The following is a 23,788-nucleotide window of genomic DNA, read 5'->3' as shown; positions in this document are numbered from 1 at the left end:
GTTATTTTGGGGTTGAAAAATATTTTGCAAAAATGTTTGCCCAAAATATTTACAATAACGTTTTTAAAATGTTTTCACGACCTTTATATAACCCGACATTTAAATGTTATTAAAACGTTTTGTAAAAAACATTTTAAGAACATTTGTGTGTTTGCTTGGTGCAAATATTTTAACATAATGTTATTTAAGTGTTGACAAAATATTTGGCCAAAAATGTTTGCAAAAATAGTTTACAATGACATTTCGAAAACATTTTTAAAATATTGTTGTAGTGTGTTTTCATACAAAACGTTTTAAAACGATTTCATGACCTTCATATAACCCGACATTTTAATGTTATTAAAACGTTTTTACCTAAACCAAACCCCAAAACATAACTTATTTGAAATGTTTTAAAAACGTTTTTGTGTTTGCTGGGATTGTACTCAGACGTAATACAGATTAACCATGGTAACACTGGCTTGTTTAATCTTGCATGTATTTGAACCTTGCATCTACTACAGAGAAAGAAATATACAACATAGGGTATAGCAGCTAGGTGTATTATACATGTTATAATAACTATCCGCTGTCCAATAAGGAACATTTGCCTTACACTGCGGCTACTCTGGTGGAAGTTCAGCGCATTGTCACACTGCGGAGCCGAAGACACGACTTTGAACGGTTACAACATTCCAAAGAATGCAATCATTATGTCCAACATTTGGGCCGTTCATCATGATCCACTGGTATGGAATGCTCCAGATACTTTTTGTCCAGAGAGATCTCTTGGTGGAGATGGGCTGGTGAACCAATCAGATGAATATATTCCTTGTATTAGTCTGAATTACATAGGAGCTTTACACTGTGCTACAGAGGACCTTCAAGATGGGTTTCTAACCACCACAGACCCCTTGCACATCCACTGCCTTAGGATTCGGTTACTATATTTATTGATGAAATGTAAATTAGATGTTCCATAAGTAGGAGTAAATTTCATAAGTAAGCAATCTTTGGAGCACATGAACAAAGGGACAAGAAGATCAGCAAATGTATAATTTGACCTTTTGAATTCAAACAGAGGGTTGACAATCTTGTTAAATATTCATTTTCCATGTACATTTGCATGGGTCCAATCGCGCAGTATTGTAACATAGCAAACAGCGAGATCGCTTGACTATGGATTTCAATGTGCAAATGTCTCAGTTTTGATACAAACACACAAATTGCTATAAATACATGCTACGTATTTATAGTGCAACTTCTCTATTATTGTGTCATGCGCCAACGAGCACATGAAATATAATCTTTGTAAACTCTTGACGAGAGCGTATTTTAAATGTACATCGCGTATTTACTGCGTTGAAAAGCACTTGTCTCTGATTGGCTGCTGAAGCAAGTGGAAATTGATGAATGAACTTCGTGCCGTAAGCGATGTTAGGTCAGACTTTGCAACATCTCCATGATCACGGTAGCTCAGATTAAGGGCCTTGATATAGTCCTCAACAGCGGCGGCGGAACGATTTTGAAAAAAAAGTGGGGGCCAGTCAATGACGGATGTAGAAAATGTAAAAAAACCTGTTCTACGGGCCCGAATGACCCAAAATTTGCGTTTTGGAAAAAATTTCTTTTGTTGCTAAAAAATTTATCTTGTAAAATCAGTCGTTTTGGGGCCAAAATTTATTAATTTCAGCTGATGTTCAGAAAATATATTTGCAAAAAATCTCTTAGGTGAAATTTTAGCCTCCAGAAAAAATGCCCGACCGACCGGTCCTACTTGAAAGGTCCGTCCGCCCGGACACAAAAAAACCCTGTTCTACGGGCGCCCGTAGAACAGGGTTTTTTTTTTGTTGCCTAATGGCCACTTGCGCGGGGCAGGGGTGTCTGAGGGGATGTGCTTCCCTGAGAAGTGAGAACTTTTGCCAACTGTAGGCCCAGTTGAAGCCATTTGGTGGACCATTTTGGCACTATTATTGTGTACAGTTTTCGTTTGAAAATCCGAAAATGGGCAAATGAAGGCCCAAATTGAAGCCATTCGTGGACAAGTTTTATTATTGTATAATGATTACTTTAAACATATAGTGCTGGGTGTCCAAAGCAGAAGCAAAAAGGGGTGTTTACTTATCCATACAGAGGGGGGTTGGAAAATTTTGCAAAATGAAGGTCCAATTGAAGCCATTTGGTGCAACATTTTTACACTTTCTTTCAGGGTCTAGAATAGAAAATTGATTATGTTCACCAAGACATCCGACACACAGCACATTATGGGTTTGATTAACGTGGGGGCCAGGTCACCCAGTCACAAAAGTGGGGTCCACAGGCCCCTACTCCTCTGCCCCCGGTTCCGCCGCCAATTTGTGCCGTAAGCGTTGTTAGCTCCAACTTTGCAAAATCATGGTAGTATGTGATATGCGCTCGTCAAAGGTTAACAGTAATTTGGTAGGTATAGTGACACAAAACTTAAAAAGGGCGCCAATCTGATTTCATTTCGAAGGGGTCATTGGTAACAGAATAAATGCTAGAGATTCGTCCCCTAAATGGCGCTTCTGATCATATGACATATATTGAAGTGCCTCGGTGTCTTTCCTCCTGGCATATTCAATAATTTGCGTTTTCTTTTATATATTGTGACACAAAATCGTCGAAGTCTTTATACCATAATCACATATTATGATTGTGTGTAGGAGTGCCCGATATGACAGACACTCCGAAACCATTATTGCTCTCCGATTTCCCGCCGTTTTGTACCGCCATCAGCTGTTGATCATTATATGGTCTTCTACCATTAGATGTGGATCTTTCTTTCTTCTTCATACATCCAAGACACAATAGAGTCTCGTCTGACAGATATTCCACGATTTGAATAAAACTAAGAAGGCTTGCACCGAGAAAAAGCCCCAGATGTCCGCCAATGGTTGCTGTAACGAAATTATAATATGTTAACTTTGCTTATGATTGCTTACTTTATACAAAACTTGCAAATGATTAAAAAATATTGCAATTTTGTGAGTATTTTTGAGATATAGATCATCATGATCATTATCTAACTGTAACGATTATCGATTTGTACAAAGGTTACAATATTAATGTTGCTAAAATGGTTCCTCTAGCTTCAGGGATTCAGAAAAAGAACAGTTTGCATGTCTGATGTGATGTATAAGCTTGTATAGCTATGACGTGTTACGTGGCAAAGACGTCAAAAGCTCATAAGGTCAATTGGGTCAAAACAGCCATTGTCCTCTTGCATGGTAACATAATTCGCCATAGAAGTGATGCAACTACCATAGCAATAGATGAATATAATTTTTTAATACTTTTAATATATCGCCCTGCGTTACAACGTCACACACATCATCACTCCTACGGCAAATCGTGAGCGTGCAAAATATTCTGTCTTTTACCGGCATTTCTATGTCTAAAAGTAAAAGAGTCAATTGTCACAATTAAATCGATGTCTAAAGTACTTTGAAACCATTCTTACCTAACAGAGACAAAAAATCCATTTCCGGTCGCTGCTCAATGGTTTCGTAGTTGAGTGCTTGGTAGTATACGGATATCACGGCAATATTCTTCCTGAAAAAAGACAAAATACCTTTGTTTGTGGTATGAAAATATTATACATACTCTGTGCTGTATAATGTTGTCACATTAACACGCATATTCTTATCATGATTATGACGAATATGAAATAAGGTTCGCTATTTCGAACAAATAAGGTTTGCTATGTTGAATGTAGTGAATAAGGTTAGCCATGCCAAAGGTTCGCTATTTCAAATTTGAATATGGATTGCTATATCGAAGGCCTGATATGCCGCTCTGTCGAATATGAAATTAGGTTTGTTATGTTTTGGATATGAAATAAAGTTCGCGATGTCATATGAAATGGGTTAGATTGGGTTAGGGCAACGGTAAGGATTAGGGTTATGGTATTACGGTTTAAGGTTAAAGTTAGGGTTAGTGATATTATTCGACATAGCGAGCCTTATTTATATTCGCCATATCGAACCTAGGGCCTTTGACATAGCGAGCCTTATTTCATATACGACTTAGAGGGCCTTTGACCTAGCAACCTTATTTACAGCCTGTCTAAAAAATATTGTGCAAGTGGAAAGCGCCATCTTTGGCATTTAGAATATGCTGTTGTGACATTATGCTTACATCAACGTCAAGGGAGCAGTCGTAGCTTTCAAATACCGGTAATCCAGTGATCTGCTACATTAAACACAAATGTATAAAAACCTTTTTGTGCCACTTTTTAGGAAATTGAATAGAATGTTATATCCAAATACCTGTACATTACAGTTAATAAAAGAACATTCATTTGTAGAATTAGAAATGATTACGTAACAATTGCTTAGTATAATTGTATTGAAGACGAGTGCATGCAGCAAGATGCATTGCTACAAGTGACGGTCACGCAGAAGAATTAAAGGAAGGGGGCTCTGAGTGACCCATGTACACGAACACTAATGTTAAAGACCAGACTGTAAAATGGACTAAACTCTTGATTTCAAGCAGCAATCTCGGATTCAGCTGCTGTACGCTTGGAAATGTGCTTATGATTTGATGAAAATCATCAATGAATTTTAAATCTTTAGTGTAAAATTTCAAACATAATTATAATTATGATGGGCAATATTTTATTGACATGATTTTAATTTTACAACAGAGTGTGCAATACCTTAAAACCTCGTCTACAAGCATATAATAGTGTTTTTAGATGAAAGCTAAATTAATACGATACATGCGTAAATATGCCAATAAAATAGATTGGTCTTACAATAATACTAAAGTACTTGTTTGTATAATTATGCTTGGATCTGTAATTTATTTGCTTAAACTCCATAATGGATTAATTTAATTTTTATCAGAAGCACTTTCTATGCTTGTATACGAGGTTTTACGGTAGTTGTCTGTCTTTTAACATGTCTTGAATGACAAAGGGAACAGTATTTACCATGATAAAGTCGTTGACATAGTGCATGTATTTAATTTTACAGCAGAATATGAAATATGTATTTAATCTGTTTTAAGTGGGAAAAGAGAATCATTATACCTGTACCATGATAAAACAGAAAAAAAAACCAATTTTGTATTGTTTTGTAATTCGATGCATTCTTTTGATTTCACGAAGGAACTCTTGATAAACTTGATGCTACCATTTACAGCCCTCTTCCCTAGTAAAAGTGGCACAATTGTGATTTTACCTTTTCGTTGTTAGCTAAACATATCTCGACATTAGAACAATCAAATTGAACAGAACAAACGGCATTCGAGAGCTAAGTCTATGCCTTTGATGTTGATGTAAAGCATCATGTCACAACAGTATTTTCTAATTGCCAAAGAGGGCGCCTTTTACTTGCACAATTTTTTCACAGCGGACCTTCGACATAGCGAACCCTATTTCACATTAGACATAGCGGACCTTCGACATAGTGTGCCTTTGACATTCATACACAGTGAAGGTTCAACATAGTGGGCTGTAAATATTATTTGACATTATTTCGGATACATCCTCACTTGGGGTGCTGTATAAATGGGTTGATAATCAAATCTCATTTACATACGCGATGTATTCCTCTGTCATGTTGTGTTCTGTGTTGTGGAACATTTTCTGGATGAAAGCTGGTCGTAATCTTGACAAAGATAAAGTGGATGGGTAATGCATCACCTCACATGGGTTGCGACATGCGCAGTCTGCATGACCTGATGTACCTTTTATTACATCAACTGTGAAAATAAACAAATTTATAATTTAAGGGAAGTGAGATGCAGGGCTTCTAAAATTATGCCTTAATTGTTCATGAAAACGAAGAAAAAACTCACATTTTAAAGAAAACTTTAAGAAATGGTGATTTCAACACAAATGCTCATATATAATTGCAAATACATGTATACAGGAATGGTGGCTCACCACATGTCCAAACGTTATGACTTTTAATTATGTTTGGAATTTCGACATAGAAAACTGATGAGAACCAAAACTTCAGTGTTTCCGATATAGTAGGCGTGGCTGGTAGAGAAAATAACACCGAGTGCATTACAATTTACTAACTCAGGCTGACCAGGTGCACCGACAGTGTGACTCATACTCTGCATATTTCTTCTTCTTCTTCTCCTACTCGTCTTCCTTCTGAAAACCACTTCTTTGCACTCCTCTAGTTCAGTAGCCCCGGGGCTCATACTTGGTATAGTGATGGCCCATGAGTTGCAGTGACCTGTCCAGGACCTGGAGTTGTGACCTCTGGTGCAGGTTTTCGCTTCGGTGAGGTACTCTTTACATCTGATATCAACCAGGTTATAGCAGAAGCAATACACCATTGGCATTCTGCGTAATTGGCATTGTCTGTCTTCCTGTGTTGGCGGTCTTTCAGTAGGCCGGTTACGCTAGCTTACGCTTGTCCTTTGGTCATATTTTCCAGTGACATAACTTGCGCACACTACTGCGCTGAACCTGAACAACCGTCTTTATATTGCATTGATATGTGGGCACACCACGCCACACCAGCATATTCGACTGGTGGTCTCACCTAAGTCATGTATGTAGCCTCTGTGATTATTTTGCCACAGTGATGGAAATTGCGCCTTAGAAAGGCACTGGTTGAGTTTGCTTTCTTCGTGGAGGCATTGATTTGGTCATTGAAATTGAGTTTGGAATACACATGCAGACCCAACTATTTGGATGATGAAGCTGTCTCCAGGCTTCATCGTGGATGTGTAAGGTGTGGTGATTGGTTTGCGCTTGTTAGTGATTCTTCACATGGGTAGAATTCCATGAGCCAAGTGCGTTCCCAACTCTGTAGTGCATTTAAGTTGGATTGCTTGATCGTTTGTTTAGTATGACTATGGTCAGGTTGAGAAACGATTCATTGAGTTCCCGCGGATATTTATGGTCAACTATACCTGATTGGATGTCCAGTTGATATCTGGTAGGTTAGCATCGCCATCCAGCCAAACCGCTGTATATTGGGGTTGTTAATACAAATACTCTCAGTGGACCTCAGATAAACTCACCTAGCAGTATTTTTGCACAGAGATGTACTTATTAGATTGCATAATCTCAAAGTCTGCTCAAGGTTATGAGCTCTATATACCATTGACCACAATAACAGTGGATGTGCGACATGATGATGTGTGTTTTACAGTTGTAACGTCACCTGTTCACTTAACCTGTATTACAGGCTTTGACCACAGATAACTTACCTAGTAATGGATGCGCACAGAGATGTGTGTTTTCTGGATTGCATATTTCAGTGTCTCCTGGTTGTTCTGCTAACCTGCAACCACACTCTTCAACTATGACATTTGTTTCGCATTCAATTCGACAAGCTTGAAGTGAGTAATGGCTGTAATATTTCATTCCTGCGTCACCGTCAGTTTCACATGTCGTATATGGAGGGCCAAGACTGGATATCTAATGGAAAGCATACAATAATTGAGACTATCTAGTTTTTTTTCCGTAATTGAATGTCTTTCTTTCGCATGTAAAGAAACTTCCATTTCTAATACAATAGGCACAGTTTAAAAGGTGCGGATCAGTAAGAAAGACAGTAAACGATTTCATCTGTTAAATTTGAGTATATGAAGGAACATTCAAATTTCAAAACAATTCAATTTTGCACCGATCATACATGAAAAATTGGGTAATGGTGAGTCCAACGGACGAGGACACAAAACACATCAAGGATCAATAAATAATACCTTGAATATACGAACAACTGGAAAGAAAAAGAACAAGGTACACCAACTTCGTGGGGAAACAAAGAAAATACAAACTAGATGGTACGCAGAGGGGGACAAAAATAACAAATGTAGGCATAGAGTACACCAGGCACAAAAAGAAACTCGTCAGTTATATTCATCCTTGCTGTTCAATAACTTGATAATTTTGATTATTCTGAAATATACATTTTGTTAATTGACTTTGCTTTCTCATTTGACACCCTGGTCGTGAAAAACGAAAAAGAATTGACCAAGATATGCGCCTCCAAAGCCTCAAACCCCAAAATCAAAACTTGCATTTTCAACGATTTTCAATGGGAACGCATCGTTGTATTGCACACAAGCACCACGGGCCAATCAATAAAGCACACAGTGTAACAGGCACAATTGAATCGTTAAAATGGCAACTTTTCATTTTGGGGTTTGAGAGTTTGGAGGCGCATATCTTGGTCAATTCTTGCTCAATGTTCACGAACATGGTGTCAAATGAGAAAGGAGAAAGAAAAGTCCAATTAACAAAATGTATATTTCAGAATAATCCAAAATTATCAAGTTATTGAACAGCAAGGATGAATATAACTGACGAGTTTCTTTTTGTGCCTGGTGTAGATCAAATTCGATAGCTACATATTACCAATTCCAAGGCTCACAGTGTTAGACCTTCAAAAACAACAGAGATCAATGGAAATACAAATGTTCACAGGGACATGTGAACAGCAGACACGATAAGTCTAACAACCAAAGTAGGCACAAAAACAGGCAAAGTTTGATGGCCAAAAATTGCCAACTCCAGAGCTCACAGAAGTTATACTGGAACAAGTGATGAAAATCGCTGAGCACATATTAAGCAGACAAACTACACCAAATAGACAAAAAAAAACCCGACGCGTCGCGACGTTTCGAGCAGATAAACTGCTCTTCTTCAGGAACACACAGCAAAATATAGAATCAAACAGCGAAAACTATATGCTGTAGTTTAAAAATAAGTACAAGTCAAAAACTGAACAGTATGCTTCGACTATATTTAATACGTACTTAAAAATACGCACGTGACCACCTCTGGGCTGCCATAACAGCTTAACAGCTTGTAGACATAGCGGGTGGTTCCTGTACATTCGAATGTTAAGGCGGCAAACAACACCAGACTACTGTGCAGCAAAATTCAAAATGTTGTTTTTGATAACATAATTTGGAATCACCCCATGTGTAATAATTTTGCTATTCAATTAATATTTACATTTGATGATATTTATCTAAAGAGTTTTCAATGGCAAGATGATTTGGTCATGTCGTGCCCATTGGTCACGTGCGTATTTATAAATACGTATTTATAAATAATAGTCGAAGCATACTGTCGATAAAACAATCTGAATACTGCTGAAGGCAAGTTCAAATTGAACTCAGAAGTAAACAAGACAAGCTCAGAGCAAAATAAACTGCGTCTTAACTCAATGAAAGCAAGTTTACTACGGTACATGGTATAATTTCTGACAAGCAGTAACAATATATATTGCAGCATCTTTACCTGTTCATGCTTCATTTTGACAAAAGTATGCATTCCTGGGGCGGTACTAAAGCCCAATTCTTTGATGTAAGGTGGCTCTGTAGGGTGATGCAGCATGACCTTGATACCTGCATCTAAACCTGCTGCGTCAAGGTCATTAGTAGGGGTGTACTCAATCTCCTCGATATCAATGATCAGACGTAAACCGTTACCTAATAAGATTGTTTAAAAGGTTCAAATGAAGAAAAGATTTAATGAATGTAATTATTCATTTGCATTAATCACAACAAGAACATAATCCCAATTATTTATAAACGTCACTCATACACCGTTACATATGGTACCAATGTATAGCTATGGATCTCCTCTACCCAATGATGCCAAAATAAGTACAAACATTCTCCACATAGTATCGCTATGCCGTCTTATTGTAAGCGCTTCTTGCAAAATCAGGCAATGTTGGTCATGTACAAAAGTATAGGAAAAATTGATTTTCAACTAAAAATTCTATGAACATGCGATTTTCACCGAATTCTCTCTTAAATATAAAAGGAAATAACTATTTCAAACTAACAAGTAAAAAGTCAATCTCTCTTGGAATAATTTTACAAGAGCGAAATGAAAATCATGGATCTTACTGTAGAAACCTCTTGTGGGCCTCACCCCTCCCCCTCTATGATCATTTTTGATGGTCGGTCCTACCCCGGATAAGGTTCTGTGGTAAAAATGTATCACTAAAATGAGCGCAAAGATCTACGATTAGCTTAAGTCGTTTGGGCGTAAAGATGCGCATTTTTAATGACGTATTAAAAACTTTTAGACGGCGCACCCCCGGGGGCGCACCGCGGCGGGTCGGTACACCCCCACCTCCCTCTCCTCCTTCGTAATTCTAGGGTTATTTTATTTACTTTTAACAAAATATCATATAAATTGAGAAATTCAACGGGTAATATTGTCTATGATTTTGTCAGTTTTGACAGTTTTATACATGCCCGATGCCGAACCGTTGAAACCCTCAATATGTATATGGCTATTAAAGGCCCATTCAGTGATTTGCTCATCCGGACGATCGTAAAAATCATCAAAATTCAGATTTTGGTACCTTTGTAATTGGCATAGATGTGCTAACATAGCCTGCTAGTGGTTCGGTCGAAAGCCGTGTATTTTAGACAAAATAAAGCATTTGCATGATTCTGGACTTTTGATACTGACAGTACAAAAAGTCCGACTCGAGATCGAAAGAAGCTCACTCTCCACGTACCAACACGCGTTGCGTATTGTTTCTACTACTTATTACATCAGTAGCTACTATTTTAAACAAAATACACAATTTTAACTGTTTTTCATATTTGAATTGACCGTTAGTTTGCCTCGGTGACCTTTAATTGCTTATTTTGTTTTCTACTACAAAAATTAAGCGTCTGTTTTAAATCAATTTAGACTCTACTTCCCCGTGTTAGAAACACTGGACTAGGAAGTTTTTCCAGTCGATTGGTGGCGCACTGTACGAAAATCTCGATTTTCTCGAGTCGATCTGAGTTGAAGTAGAAAACCTTTCTAAAACTTCTGTTTTGTGACTAATTTGTCGATGTATTCAGGGAAAAGTGGTTTAATGAAATTCTGTAGACTTATTCTTTATTTCTAAGCAACTCTGACAAATTTCCATTTTTTTTATTGTTCTTGTTTAATCACTGAAAGGGCCTTTAATTTAATAGTAAATTTTGAAAAGTACAGCTGAAGATTAATGCATTTAATTGTAGAAACGCCAATCACGTAGGTCCTTATGGACAAACAAGTCTAAGTGGAATTTAGTCCCAGGAGAATTTTGTATTTTGTATTATTTTTTAACTTTGCATTTAAATCTTTAGAATTCGCTTGCTACTCTAGGAAGGAAATGAGAGTAAAAGACCATTCCTGATGGAACTAAATTCCACTTAGACCAGGTCTAACTTTAGACCCGGACTAACTTTTGTACTTTGTGACATTATCATATTGAGATTTTAGATAATTTTTTAGACTGGCAGCAGCTTGAAGGTACACGAATAAACTCCTCTCTGTTTTACGGGTAAGAACAATATTTGGTGCGTGCTATTATACTCACTAGCGCCTGCAGTCGATGAGTTGTGTCGATTATCTCCATGCGTCCAATCATTGAATGTATAGCAATTTCCATAATGTGTGAACCTGTGAATAAAATCCTTATGTTCACACGGCTCCTCTTTCCAATCACACTACAAATAAACAAAGCAATGACTTATTGCTAATACCTCAAGTTAAATCTTTGTACGTTAGTAGTCCCGATTCCGGAATAATACAGCTAAATAAACTGCCTTAATTTGTATCGCGAAAGACCACTCCTGAACCAAGCACAAACTTTCATGTGACTTTGGACTTCCCTCCTTACGTTAACGTTCCTCCGTGTACTTCTATGTCAATGGATCCGACAATAGACTCTAGTCTATAGAAATCTCTTTCTACAGTTTATGGTCAGATAATTAAGTTTTTTTTACATCTTTTCTTCAGTTTATAAAGCCCATATACATTTCCATCTTCTGATGGTTTCACCAGACTGTTTTATATCTTGGAAATTAATTTTTCGGTTGCCATGGCAAGACGCGTGAAAATTTTTGGAATGTCTCCGCATTAGGTTGCAAAGCTCTACCCATAGAATTTACCTGGATATAAAACAATTTGTAAAAATGACCCTACCAGTGCAACTTTTTTTGTGGGGGTGCAACTTTGCTTAACCCAAATTTGATATGTTTGACCTTTGACCTCATTTCATTTGCATGTACGTATCGATATGAACGTGAAATACCATTTTCTGAAAATTATAATAAATACTTAAATAAATACATTTAATATACTTTTTGTTAATATATAACAACCCCGTGTGCAAGCATTTTTAACTCTCTTAACCTGGTCATTCAAAATATAACCACAAAATGACCATAGATTCCCCTTAAACTATAGTACCTTTAAAAGAGCACACGACTCACCCAGAACATGATTTGTCCATTATATTCCCTGTTATAATGGCCCCAATGCCATATTTAGCCAATGCTAAGGTGTCAACACAATAACTTACGATAATTGGGACGTATAATACAACTCGTGCACACTGGCTGTTAAAACACTATAACTATTCGCCAAAATCAATTTAATTTTAGTTGCCTGAAGCCGCCTTAACACTTCAAAACATAGATCAGTATAATACTGATCTATGTTATAACTAGATTCCAAGAATATTGTGAACATTAAAGCTACTTTTATAACAAGAAAAAGTAAAAAAACTTAGTTTGCCTGGAATAACCTGAGAACTCGGGAAGGAGGTACATAACACAAAGTACAAATGACCATATAGGTATAAAAACATTTTCCCATCGAAATACGCCTGCTTTAGGTCCGCGCACCTTGGAAAGACCCCTGAATTTCAATTTGACCAACTTTTGATTTCGACAATTTGAGCTCCAAAATTTTCTGGGGGGGGTTGTGGTTTTTTGTTTTTTTTTTTTTTGCTTTTTTTTTCTCAACCCCTCAGCTCCCACCATTTCCAGTTCCAAAAACAATGAAAAAGAAGAATTCAGCAAACTGTATAATTGGACATTGTTCCTGTCGATTTCACACAAATTCACAGTACGTGGGATGGATGCGAGTATTTCCAGCGTTTACAATGGCGAAAATACAGAAATTCGTTTGAATGTAGAGACGAAGAAACGTTAGTCTACAAATGCATTCTAATGGTCGCCAAGTGGTTTCTGCAAGGTATCAGGAAAATGGTCACGGAAGAATTATTCATGAATGTGTCGGGTGGAAGAAATTAATACCCTTGAAATACAAATTTCCTTCGTGGTTTGGGGGACTCATAAACATTAAGGCGCTACATCTGTCTATTGCCATAATAGCACAGAATAGCAGGAGAGAGCTATTGTTGGATTTATATATGAAAATATGATTATTTTGTGTTGATGTTGCACAATTATAGCAATTCTACAAGTGCTACAATAGCATCCTCTTGTGCTATTAAGACAATTATTGCAATTCTGTAATGTGATAATTGCTAAAATAGCATCCTTCTTGTCATAATTGCACATTTATGACATAAACAGAGTTACACAGAATAGCAGGAGAGAGCAATTGTTGAACTTATATATCAAAATTGCACAATTATGGCAATTATGTATTCTGACACAATTGCTAGAATAGCACCCTCTTGTACTATTAAGACACTTATTGCAATTCTGTAATGTGATATTTGCCAGAATATCATCCTTCTTGTCATCGAGTGCAATTATGTGACAATTGCTAGAATAGCTTTCTCTTGTTCTGTTATAACAATTATGATATCAACCCAGTTTCACAATGTTATATGATGAGTGCAATTGTGACAATTATGGCAATTCAGAAATATAACAAGCCTCTGAAGTGGGGTCAATTGCGGCAATTATGGCAATTCTAGGTTTCATGGAAATTCTCTATGGTGTGTGCAATTATGGCCATTATGGTAAATATGAATATCAAAATTGCACAATTATGGCAATTTGAAAATGTATTCGGTTGATACTGCCCTCGTTGAATTAGAATAAATTAAACTTCTTCACGATTACGTCACCGGGAGTGAGATTGTGGAGGGTTGTTCCGGGGTTACATTACAGGTAGGTATGAGTGAAGAATATGTATTGTGACAATTGCTGGAATAGAGCCATCTTGTGCTATAAAAGACACTTATTGCAATTCTGCAATGTGATAATTTATTGCTAGAATAGTTTTCTCTTGTTCTATTATAACAATTATGACATCAACCCAGTTTCACAATGTTATATCATGAGTGCAATTGTGACAATTATGGCAATTCAGAAATATAACAAGCCTCTGAAGTGGGGTCAATTGCGGCAATTATGGCAATTCTAGGTTTCATGGAAATTCTCTATGGTGTGTGCAATTGTGACAATGGTAAATCTGAATATCAAAATTTCACAATTATGTATTGTACCAATTTCTGGAACAGCACTCTCTTGTACTATTAAAGACACTTATTGCAATTCTGTAATGTGACAATTACTAGAATAGCTTTTTCTTGTTCTATTATATCAATAATGACATCAACCCAGTTTCACAATTTATATGATGAGTGCAATTGTGACAATTATGGCAATTCAGAAATATAATTAGCCCCTACAGATTTGCCATAATTATCACAATTGCACACACTATGTATAGATACGTAGAGAACTTTCATATTCTAGAATTACCATAATTGGCACAATTGCACCCATTGTGGAGACATGTTATATTATAGAATTGCCATAATAGCCACAATTGCACCTAGCGGATAGACTTGGTATAGTTATGGCAGAATTGCCATAATTGCCACAATTACACTCGCTGTAGTGGATCTTCCCCTTTGTAGAATCGCCACAATTGCTGCGATTGCACTTTATGTGCAGCCTTGTTATATTGCAGAATTGCCATAATTGTCACAACTGCACTAGCTAGAGTGGATCTTCCCATAGTAGAATTGCTATTGCCACAATTGCAATTAGAATAAAGAGGAGCGTGGGAAAGTGTTTTGGGGAATTGCCAAAATAGTGCCTCAGTTTATTACAATTGTATATTGCAAGTTACTGTGTAAAGTAATGCTATAATTGCACCAATTGCACACCTGCTAACTCTGTCAATTGTCAGATGTAGTGCCTTTAGTACTTTAAAAGACAGGTGACGTGGTCGGGACGTGGCTACCACGTAAGACACCGGATGACCTTGTATCCCACCAGAATGTTGCCTTCTGTTCAGTGTTCACGACGTGTCAATTTTAAATTGTCAGTATGTCCTTTATGGAGAAACCACGTGACTTTACTATTGCAATTGAAATTCCTGAGTCGCCCAACACTTGTAACTGTTGCAAGACATCGGCCATCTTTGACTGTTATTTCTGCCCAAGCACCACTTCTGTGCACCCTTCTTCCGTTACCATTTTCTTGATACCATGCAGAAACCCATTAAATCATTTGGCGACCATGTTTAAGGGGGTACTACACCCCTCGATAAATCTGTGCCTATTTTTGCGTTTTTCTCAAAAACTAATAACACAGTGGTAACAAAAGTTATGTATATTATAGGGGCAAGGAATCCAATTACTACACTGAAATTTCAGTGACCCAAGACAAGTGGTTTGTTATTTATGATAAGAAATAAGGTACAGCTAGCATGTACCTCGTTTCCTATCATATATACTAAACCGCTTGTCTTCAGTCATTGAAATTTCAGTGTAGTAATTGGATTCCTTGCCCCAATAATATACATAATTTTGATTACCAGTGTGTTATTATTTTTTGAGAAAAATGCAAAAATAGTCACAAATTTACCACAGAGGTGTAGTACCCCCTTAAGGGAATTGGATATTTTGTGGACTCAAATTCCTTCGTCTCTACGTTCAAATTAGTCTACTCATATACCCCTTTTTAAAACCAGTTATTTTTGCTTTCTTTCAACCCTGCCTAATTGAAAATGGTCCCCGGGAAATGGTCACAACCTCCACCGCCCCCACCCCCACCACCACCACCACCATCATCATATGCCTCGGGTTACACGGTCACATGTGGGGGAGGGAGTAGTTCAACAGCGTATGACATTTACGTTGCTGTAGCTAGCCCACCTGCAGTTCTGATAACTTTGGTCCAATAATAATACTTTCTATTCTCTTACCTCGATAACCATATCTTCCAATTGATGTCCAGTTCGGAGTTGAAATTCAGTCATGTTGTAGTTCTCATCGTTATCAACTTTAGACCAATCAATTTCCTGCAGGCGTCGTTGGAATTCTTCCGTGTAAAGGTGAGGATCGATTAGGTTGTGGTCTTTGTCAATTATTCCTAAACGCAGAAACAATGAAAGAGGTAGAAACGTCATCCATTGTTTCACAGGCCTTGTATTCCATTTGTTTTAGATCCCTTATTTCATCAATTGTATATGTTTATATTAAAGTTGACAGGGGCTTCTTGTATAATTTTTTTTTTTCAGTGATTTCTGTGTTATGCAATATATTTTAACATTGTTGTTTTTACTTGTCTGACAGCTCTACACTTCTGACGCACATATTCAAACCTGTCAACACCTTTATCATAGTATTTCATTATGATTGGTTTGCGTATGGATAGAAATCCCCTCTAGTTCACAATACCGAATTTCTTATTACCAAACCACACAAAAGGCTATTTTATTATTAACTTGTTCCATTTGAACAATTAACGATCTTACATTATGTGATGCAATCAAGCAAAATGATTCGGATGTCGGGAATATTGATTTTGGGTATCCCTTCCTTTGTATTGTATTGTATTGTATTGTATTGTATTGTTCAGAGCAACACTAAAATGGCCATATCTCTGGAACCATAAGTCTAATTATAATGGGGTTTTCAGCAAAATAAAGCTCTGCGAATGGCTCATATAATGAGTTTGAAAACTGAATTTTGATATTGATCGACATCAGGCTCATTTTGCTTGATCGCATCACATATACGCATTATGACAAAAATACATGGCTCTAAGAGCCTGTGTGATAATGATTCCTAGTTTTTCTAGTTATCTATTTCATGTATTTTGCACCCATCTACTTGTTTCTACTTCCGTTTGTGTTTTTGCTTTTAGTCACTGCTGAAATAAATATGTGAGCTTTCAAAACTATTATTTGGCGAGGAAAGAAAAGTTATCGACAAAAATAATAATTGATAAAGTTGTTACTTACTTTCATGTTTATTTTCACAGAATAATTTAAAGGTATAATATAGGCTACGTGGATGAGATTGTGAAAGTTCAAAGACAGCTCAAAAATATGTATATTTAAATCCAAATCTATACACTCTTTGTCGTATAAAATGACTACTAAGAATAAAAATGCGAGTTCAAATCACGAGTAACAAACTGTTCTGGCAAAAAATTGCCATTGCTAAAAATAATACACTAATCAATACACCAATCAAGGGAAGTTCCGATCTGTTCACGAGCACCACCTTAGATCAACACAGGTAAGTGGTTTTTCATGTTTCGTTTCATAGTCTTTGTATACTGTATAGTGTTGGTAATATAGCGGGAACTAACCATTGTGTATTTTTATGGAATAGCTCGTCACAATAACATTGACTGTAATGTAATAGAGCATCGAACTAATTGAACAGTTTCATACATCTTTTCACAGAATACGAGCTGGAATTATAACAAATTGGAAACAATAAACATTAAATGGGTAAATTAATCCTAAATTGTGTGAAGTACATTATTCTGCCCAATTTCACCAAATTAGGTCGGCTAATCAACAATGATGAACATGAATACTGAATGTTTTGAGGATTGGCGTGACTGCATAATGAAGAAACTTTTGCACAAAAATGAATCATATTTGCGCACAACATTTGATATTGGTCTCGTATTTGAAAAAATACCAAACAAACAAACAAACAAACAATCACTTTAATACAATCTTAAAATAATACCAATGTGGAAACAAGCTTCTTTAACTAGAACCCCAATTTTGACCATGATAATGTGCAATTTTGTATAAAACTGTTAAATGGTTTAACAATAATGTTGATTCGTTTTGTTGACACAACGTACCCGAGACTAGCAGCGATACAAACAGATCCAGTTACAAGAAAAATGTGCTTCATATCAAGAGCTGAGTGATGAACAAAAGGAAATGCTGGTAAAATCTGTCATCTCTAATAGTTCGCAAGTAATACTACAAAGCTATTAAGGAGAAAGTATGTATTTCGATACATTCGATACATACAGGCAGAAGACTACGGTTCCAGTTGCTTAAAGAGACTCTTACAACAATTCCAAATAAGTAATAATAATCTTATTTCCACAGAAATATTTTTGAGTTTAAATGTTTTAAATCATGGTGAAATAACTGACTACATCTCAGAAGGTAACAGTATTTTATTTTTTAATGCGAAACTTACGAAGATTGTAATTTCAATCTGCTGCTTAGTACGTCCGAAATGCTGGATGCTGATCCTCCTAACTGTGATGGTTTGCACTATGTGATTTAGTGTATGCACGTTTTAGCTAAAATTCTTGTGCCATAAGCAAATAAAAATTCCTTTAAAAGGAATAGGGTGGGCAAATGAAAAATTGTCAAGAGAAATGAAAGAATGAGTAAGTCAAGTTCACAATTAAAAATAGGAAAATATGACACAACATCGATTTCCAATAGGGGAATAACACAAAACGTATAAACAAAGTTAAAAGAGTTTTTAACTTTATACGTTTATACGTTTGTTATTCCCCATTGGAGGTTGTGTCATATTTTCCTGATTTTAATCTGATCTATTGCTTATCCTTTGTTCTCTGCTGGTCAGTTGGAACAGATTTTCCCTGTTTTTATATTAACCCTTCACATCATAACACAAGACGTTTTATGTTAACATTTTATATAAAACATGGTTATAAAACTTTTGTAGATAATAATTATTTAAAACATTTTCGTAATCATACCTAGAGTTTTTTTTTTCTTTATCATCAGATAGAAAGACTTCTGCTCATCTGCTCTGGTGAGACAACAGGGCTGGGGTATCTTTCCATATCAAAGTTTAAAAATCTGTCATATCAATTCCCTCAATATGTTGTATTGCAACTTATGAGGGGAAATGTGTGATTTTACAATATTTCGATCTTATTTTTTTAAACTTTGTAACTTTATTATGATTAACATAACTGTATTTCAAAGCGTCAAACTATATCATTATTTTGTCCCAACAAAAATAATCCAGGGAATAAAATATTCATTCATATGTTTATTTATTTTATTCAACCTGGGCCATTTCTACTGGTGCACATGCATTCTAATAATTTGTCTATAATACCTTATACAAGCATCAAAGATTTGAAAAGTAAATAGCCTATGTACACACTGAACACAATGCACATACAAGCTGTATTTAAGTACATGCCGAAGCTGTCAGTATAAAATGATATATATGACCTTCACGATGCTATTAATTTAGCCCAAAGATTAGGAAAACTAGCAAAACTGGTGAACTGGTACTGTTCAAATAAAAACATCTGCAAATCTTGCTGCAATTTCCAAATAGTATTTCTATTACTTAAATAATTATTTTGTTATTTCTTTTAATACAAACACATTACTGCCTATGACGACTTTATCGTATTACTTACATATCAAAATCAAGTAATAATTACAAAACTCGCCGTAAACTATCACCTCTGTGGGTGTTTGGGATATAACCGGCACGAATATTTTCTCAACACTGCGGCATGTGAAAAAGTAGGTCAATAGTCAGAGAATACAGGGTGGGTGCGGCATGCCGCACCCACCCAAAAAGCGACAAAGCGCAATGTCGTATTTATAGTGCACTACGCATAGGCACAACGTCTAAACGTTAATCCACAAGCCTCAGCACACTTTTCAGGTTGTTGTTGACCACTATACAGCTCACATCATTCCATAAACCATTAAACAACAACTCGGAAAATTTGCTGCTTTAATAGAATCGCACACCCTGGACATTCCACAATATTCCTTCACACCCTAGACATTCTATAATTGAACTTCACACTTGTCTATTAGTACCTCTTGCTGATACGGTGTTGTGTAATGGTGAATTTTTAAATTCGTATTTAGAAATATGGAATACAAGACCGGCAACTACCTGTAAAGTGTGCAGAGGCCGCAAGGGTTTTTGACATAAAGGGCTATTCCAGATAATAAGTGCGCACCCATATATAGAGGAGTAACTTGTCAATAAAATCAAATCAAATCAAATTTATTTATTTCCATATACATTTATAAAAATTGAACATCAAAACAAACAGCAAACAAAAAAGACAATATGGAGGAGTTGACCGGAAGGCCAAAGAGGCCTGAATAAGCCAAACCCTAAACAAAATTCGTTGCAAAAATAACAAGAACAAAATCACATGAGACCTAACATGCAAGGTCAATAAGACAAGACGGACAGTGCCCTGAAAAAAATAAAAGAAAAAAAGTTATTCGTTAACTGAAATCATATTTCGTTTAAGCTGATTACGAAAATATTTAACGGATTTGCAAGTCTTTACTTTTTTATTTATACTGTTCCAAAAAGTGGGTCCAGTAGCTCGGATGGAATGATCAGAAAGAAATGTCTGAATTTCAAAGTTCGTTTTGACTGGAACTCCACTTGCCAATGCTGTTGGAAAAATCATGGAATTGTTGAAATGAGCCTCTCTAATTGAGGATTTTGATTTTGAAATATGTTTCTGTTTGATCTTTTTCGCCTTTAGACACATTAAAAGTGTGGATTTCCAACAATCCGAACTCCACTATATGGGGTGTGCATCTCTTTTCTGGAATAGCCCAATGTAATATAATTCACCAGCTTAGATGTACGAGGGTCGGTCAGTATGTAATGAAAGTTGACCTTTGACCCCTTATAATGAATATTTAGATGGGATTTCCTGATGATCACATAAAGAATGTACCTTTGTCTTTCAAACCACATGTGCAAGTTATACCATATACTTGATTATGTAATAGTATTAGCATAAAATCACTATCAATAGACTGGGGACACTGCCAAATCACGCAAAAAGGCAGGCCTTTTGAATTACAGCGAAGGCACGTGTTTATAACGTTCGAGAACAGCAAAAGTACAAAGTGCATTATGTCTAGTTTTAGGCAGGAGTAAATACTAGGTCATGGGTCTGCTTTTGGTAAAATATGAGACTTGCCATTATATTTGGGTGGAAATGGGACGTATTTGAACTTCAATAATTTTAGGACTTGAAGGGAAGTAACATTATTTTGCAAAAATGTCGAAAATGATAAAGCAGTTAGGCCTACTACAAATGACATTAATTATCTCCAAAACGAAACAGAGGAAACTATAATGACTGGTCTCGTGTGGAAAACTACTCAGTACGATGTTAACTGATGCAAATCAAACAACAATCTGAATGTGGGATGATCAGTATGGTCGATACAACATGCTGGAAATGTATGAAAATTGCACAATTTCACGCATATGGCTCAAAATATTACAAAATGCTATGTAAATAGGAATTTAATAATTCATGTGATTATTTATTGATGATCTCAAAAACGGAAAATTTTTAAATATAATATTCTCATTCAAACGATGACCCCTCTCTTTATACTACTACTTTTTGTATAATTGTAACAATAGTAGAATAATAATTATATTTTAATCACGGTTCAAGTATTTTTCTAGGGAGACTCCCGTTTTTTAAAACGTTTAAAATGTTTAGGGGTTAGTCAACAGAACTGGCAAACAAAAAATAAATGTCCACGTTTGCTATTGTTAGCAATATCAAACTGTTTAGAGAAAGAAAAGCCTTGTTTTTGTCAAAAATAACACATAGCTGACCACACATAAATAAAGTAAAACCTTAACAGCTCGACAAAGGTAGTTTAATGAGCTGGAAGTTTGTGTTCTACTACTATTCCAAAAGGCAGCACTCTCCATACTTTAATTCCTTAGAAAATGCAATAAATACAACAATACCTCATTTCAGCATGTTATTTCCCTTAATAAATCGACTCGTTTTGAGCCAGTGACTGTAGACCATTGTTTTTATGCCAATGCTGTTATGTAATCAAGTGTGCGATATAATTTTTACATGTGTTATTTGAAAGACAAAGGTACAATATTTATGTGATCATAGAAAAATGCCTTGAAAATAATCCATATATGGGGTCACAAGACAACTTTCATTGCATACTGACCGACCCTCGTAGGTGACGTTTGCAAACAATGATAGACGCATAAAAAGCTTTTACTCTCTTGAGATGATGCATGTTGGGTTTTATTGACGGTGTCGATTTCAGACAACATAGTCTCAAATTATATATAAAATAGACGCATAATTGTCCATATTCAGTTTTTTTATATGCATGTGCCGTCTTGAAAAGCAACTGGTATGCCCATATACAAAAGACAAAATAAATCAAACAAAACTCACAAACAAGAAAAACGACAAGAAACTTATGAAGATAAAAGGTAAACAACTCACCTAGATGGAATCCAACATTCTTGATATCATGTTCCGTAAGAGCCGATTCCCTATATTTGTTAAAGTTGCACACTGTCACTGCTGGAAACTCGACTTGGTTTACGTACGTAATATCCACTTTTGTAATATGATGACGCATTAAAAAATTCAAAATCGCATTGTACCCTAAATATAAGAAATATCCCGCCGCTGTTAAGAAACAGACTAACCACACCAATTTACGGAGTTTGCCTCCTTTTTGTCGCGTTATGTGCTTTAAACCGTGGATATCAGAATCTTCAGTACCCCACGTTCGGAAATGCCAATCTTTACACGGCATTTTGATATCACAATGATATTGTAACTGCGGCAATTCAAGACGAACGCGTGAACGAAGTATAAGTTTCAAACTGGTGATAGTTCGATGACTTGCTCCTAATGTGCTTTATATATAGTATTCGTGAGTGGTAGCGTACATGAGCAACGGCATGATTAAAATAATTATGCATTAAGGTGCACCTTACAAATACGAACAATATACTACCACTAATCCCCTTTTTATTTTTCCAGAGTAAAATAACGCTCATTTTTGTATTATTAATTGTATTTCAGTAGATCTGTGACTGCTAATGTTTTTTAAATTGATAAAAATGTAACAATGTTTTTTGAGTTATTTGTTACATAATTCTATGACCCAACATTCCCTGGACCGCGGTCCTGATGGTATGTTAGTTTTATGGATTTATTTTCTATGAATCATTATTTTATACGTGTTCCTTATCACAATGTGTTTAAGGTTAGCAACTATTTCAAACTGTTGCGATTTGGTAGTTAACAGCATCTTGTGAATTGTAGTGAGCTTTGACAAAAATTGCATTGATCATTTCATAGCGAGTATGTCGAAGAATTCAAATATCACAGATATACTTTTGTAAGTCCTGTGGCTCTTTGAGTTATATTGTAAAGAGGGTTGTAACAACAAAACGTTTGTAAAACGTACATAACTCATTAAGAAAAATTATAAATCAAGCAAGTTTTCAAAGTATATGCATATGGAAAGGTTTCTATACAAAAACGATTCTCTTATAAACCATCATGCGCACAGTTTCCACCTCGATACACCTGAGCACACATTTTCGTCCAAAAGCTCTCATGCAAGCAGTGTCTCCGCACATTTTTTGATTACACTACACGGTTGAGTGCATAGCATCGAAGAGCTGTGGAGCTTCTAGCTGATAAATGGGCCTCTTTGATTGGTTTTTGTTGAAACCTCAAGTGTTCCCTTCATCCAATCAGAATTTTTTTTATATCAAACGAAAGCTAACACGTCCCCCTAAAAGCACTTTTCGTCACTAGGTCAACAGATAACGCAATTCAATGTTATAGCAAAGCGAATGTGGAAAATATGTTGAAAACTACCTATCCAAGCACATTTTTTGACCAAATTGTAGGTTTTAATTTTAAAAGTCAAAATCTCAAGTGTTCCTAGCGTCACTAGAATGAGCAATGGCCAATTCTCTTTCAATTGCAAATATTGTGCAAAAAGTTACTATTTTCGCCTGTTTTGTCA

At 36.0% G+C, this 23,788-nt stretch overlaps 1 protein-coding gene across 1 annotated transcript; it reads right to left on the bottom strand.

Annotated features, from left to right (window-relative positions):
- Nucleotides 1-1,228: 1,228 nt before the first annotated feature.
- Nucleotides 1,229-22,626, bottom strand: LOC140151909 (acid-sensing ion channel 2-like). Its single transcript, XM_072174225.1, has 8 exons — nt 22,240-22,626; nt 15,911-16,077; nt 11,307-11,436; nt 9,227-9,417; nt 7,183-7,393; nt 5,547-5,709; nt 3,461-3,552; nt 1,229-2,897 (listed from the first exon to the last, which is right to left on the bottom strand). Exons 1-8 carry the CDS (start codon nt 22,556-22,558, stop codon nt 2,641-2,643), a joined length of 1,530 nt encoding a protein of 509 aa, XP_072030326.1. The 5' UTR covers nt 22,559-22,626; the 3' UTR covers nt 1,229-2,640.
- Nucleotides 22,627-23,788: the final 1,162 nt, after the last annotated feature.

The sequence above is a fragment of the Amphiura filiformis genome, chromosome 1, assembly GCF_039555335.1.
Source record: "Amphiura filiformis chromosome 1, Afil_fr2py, whole genome shotgun sequence".
NCBI lineage: Eukaryota > Metazoa > Echinodermata > Ophiuroidea > Amphilepidida > Amphiuridae > Amphiura > Amphiura filiformis.
This window is presented reverse-complemented; position numbering and strand designations above follow the sequence as displayed.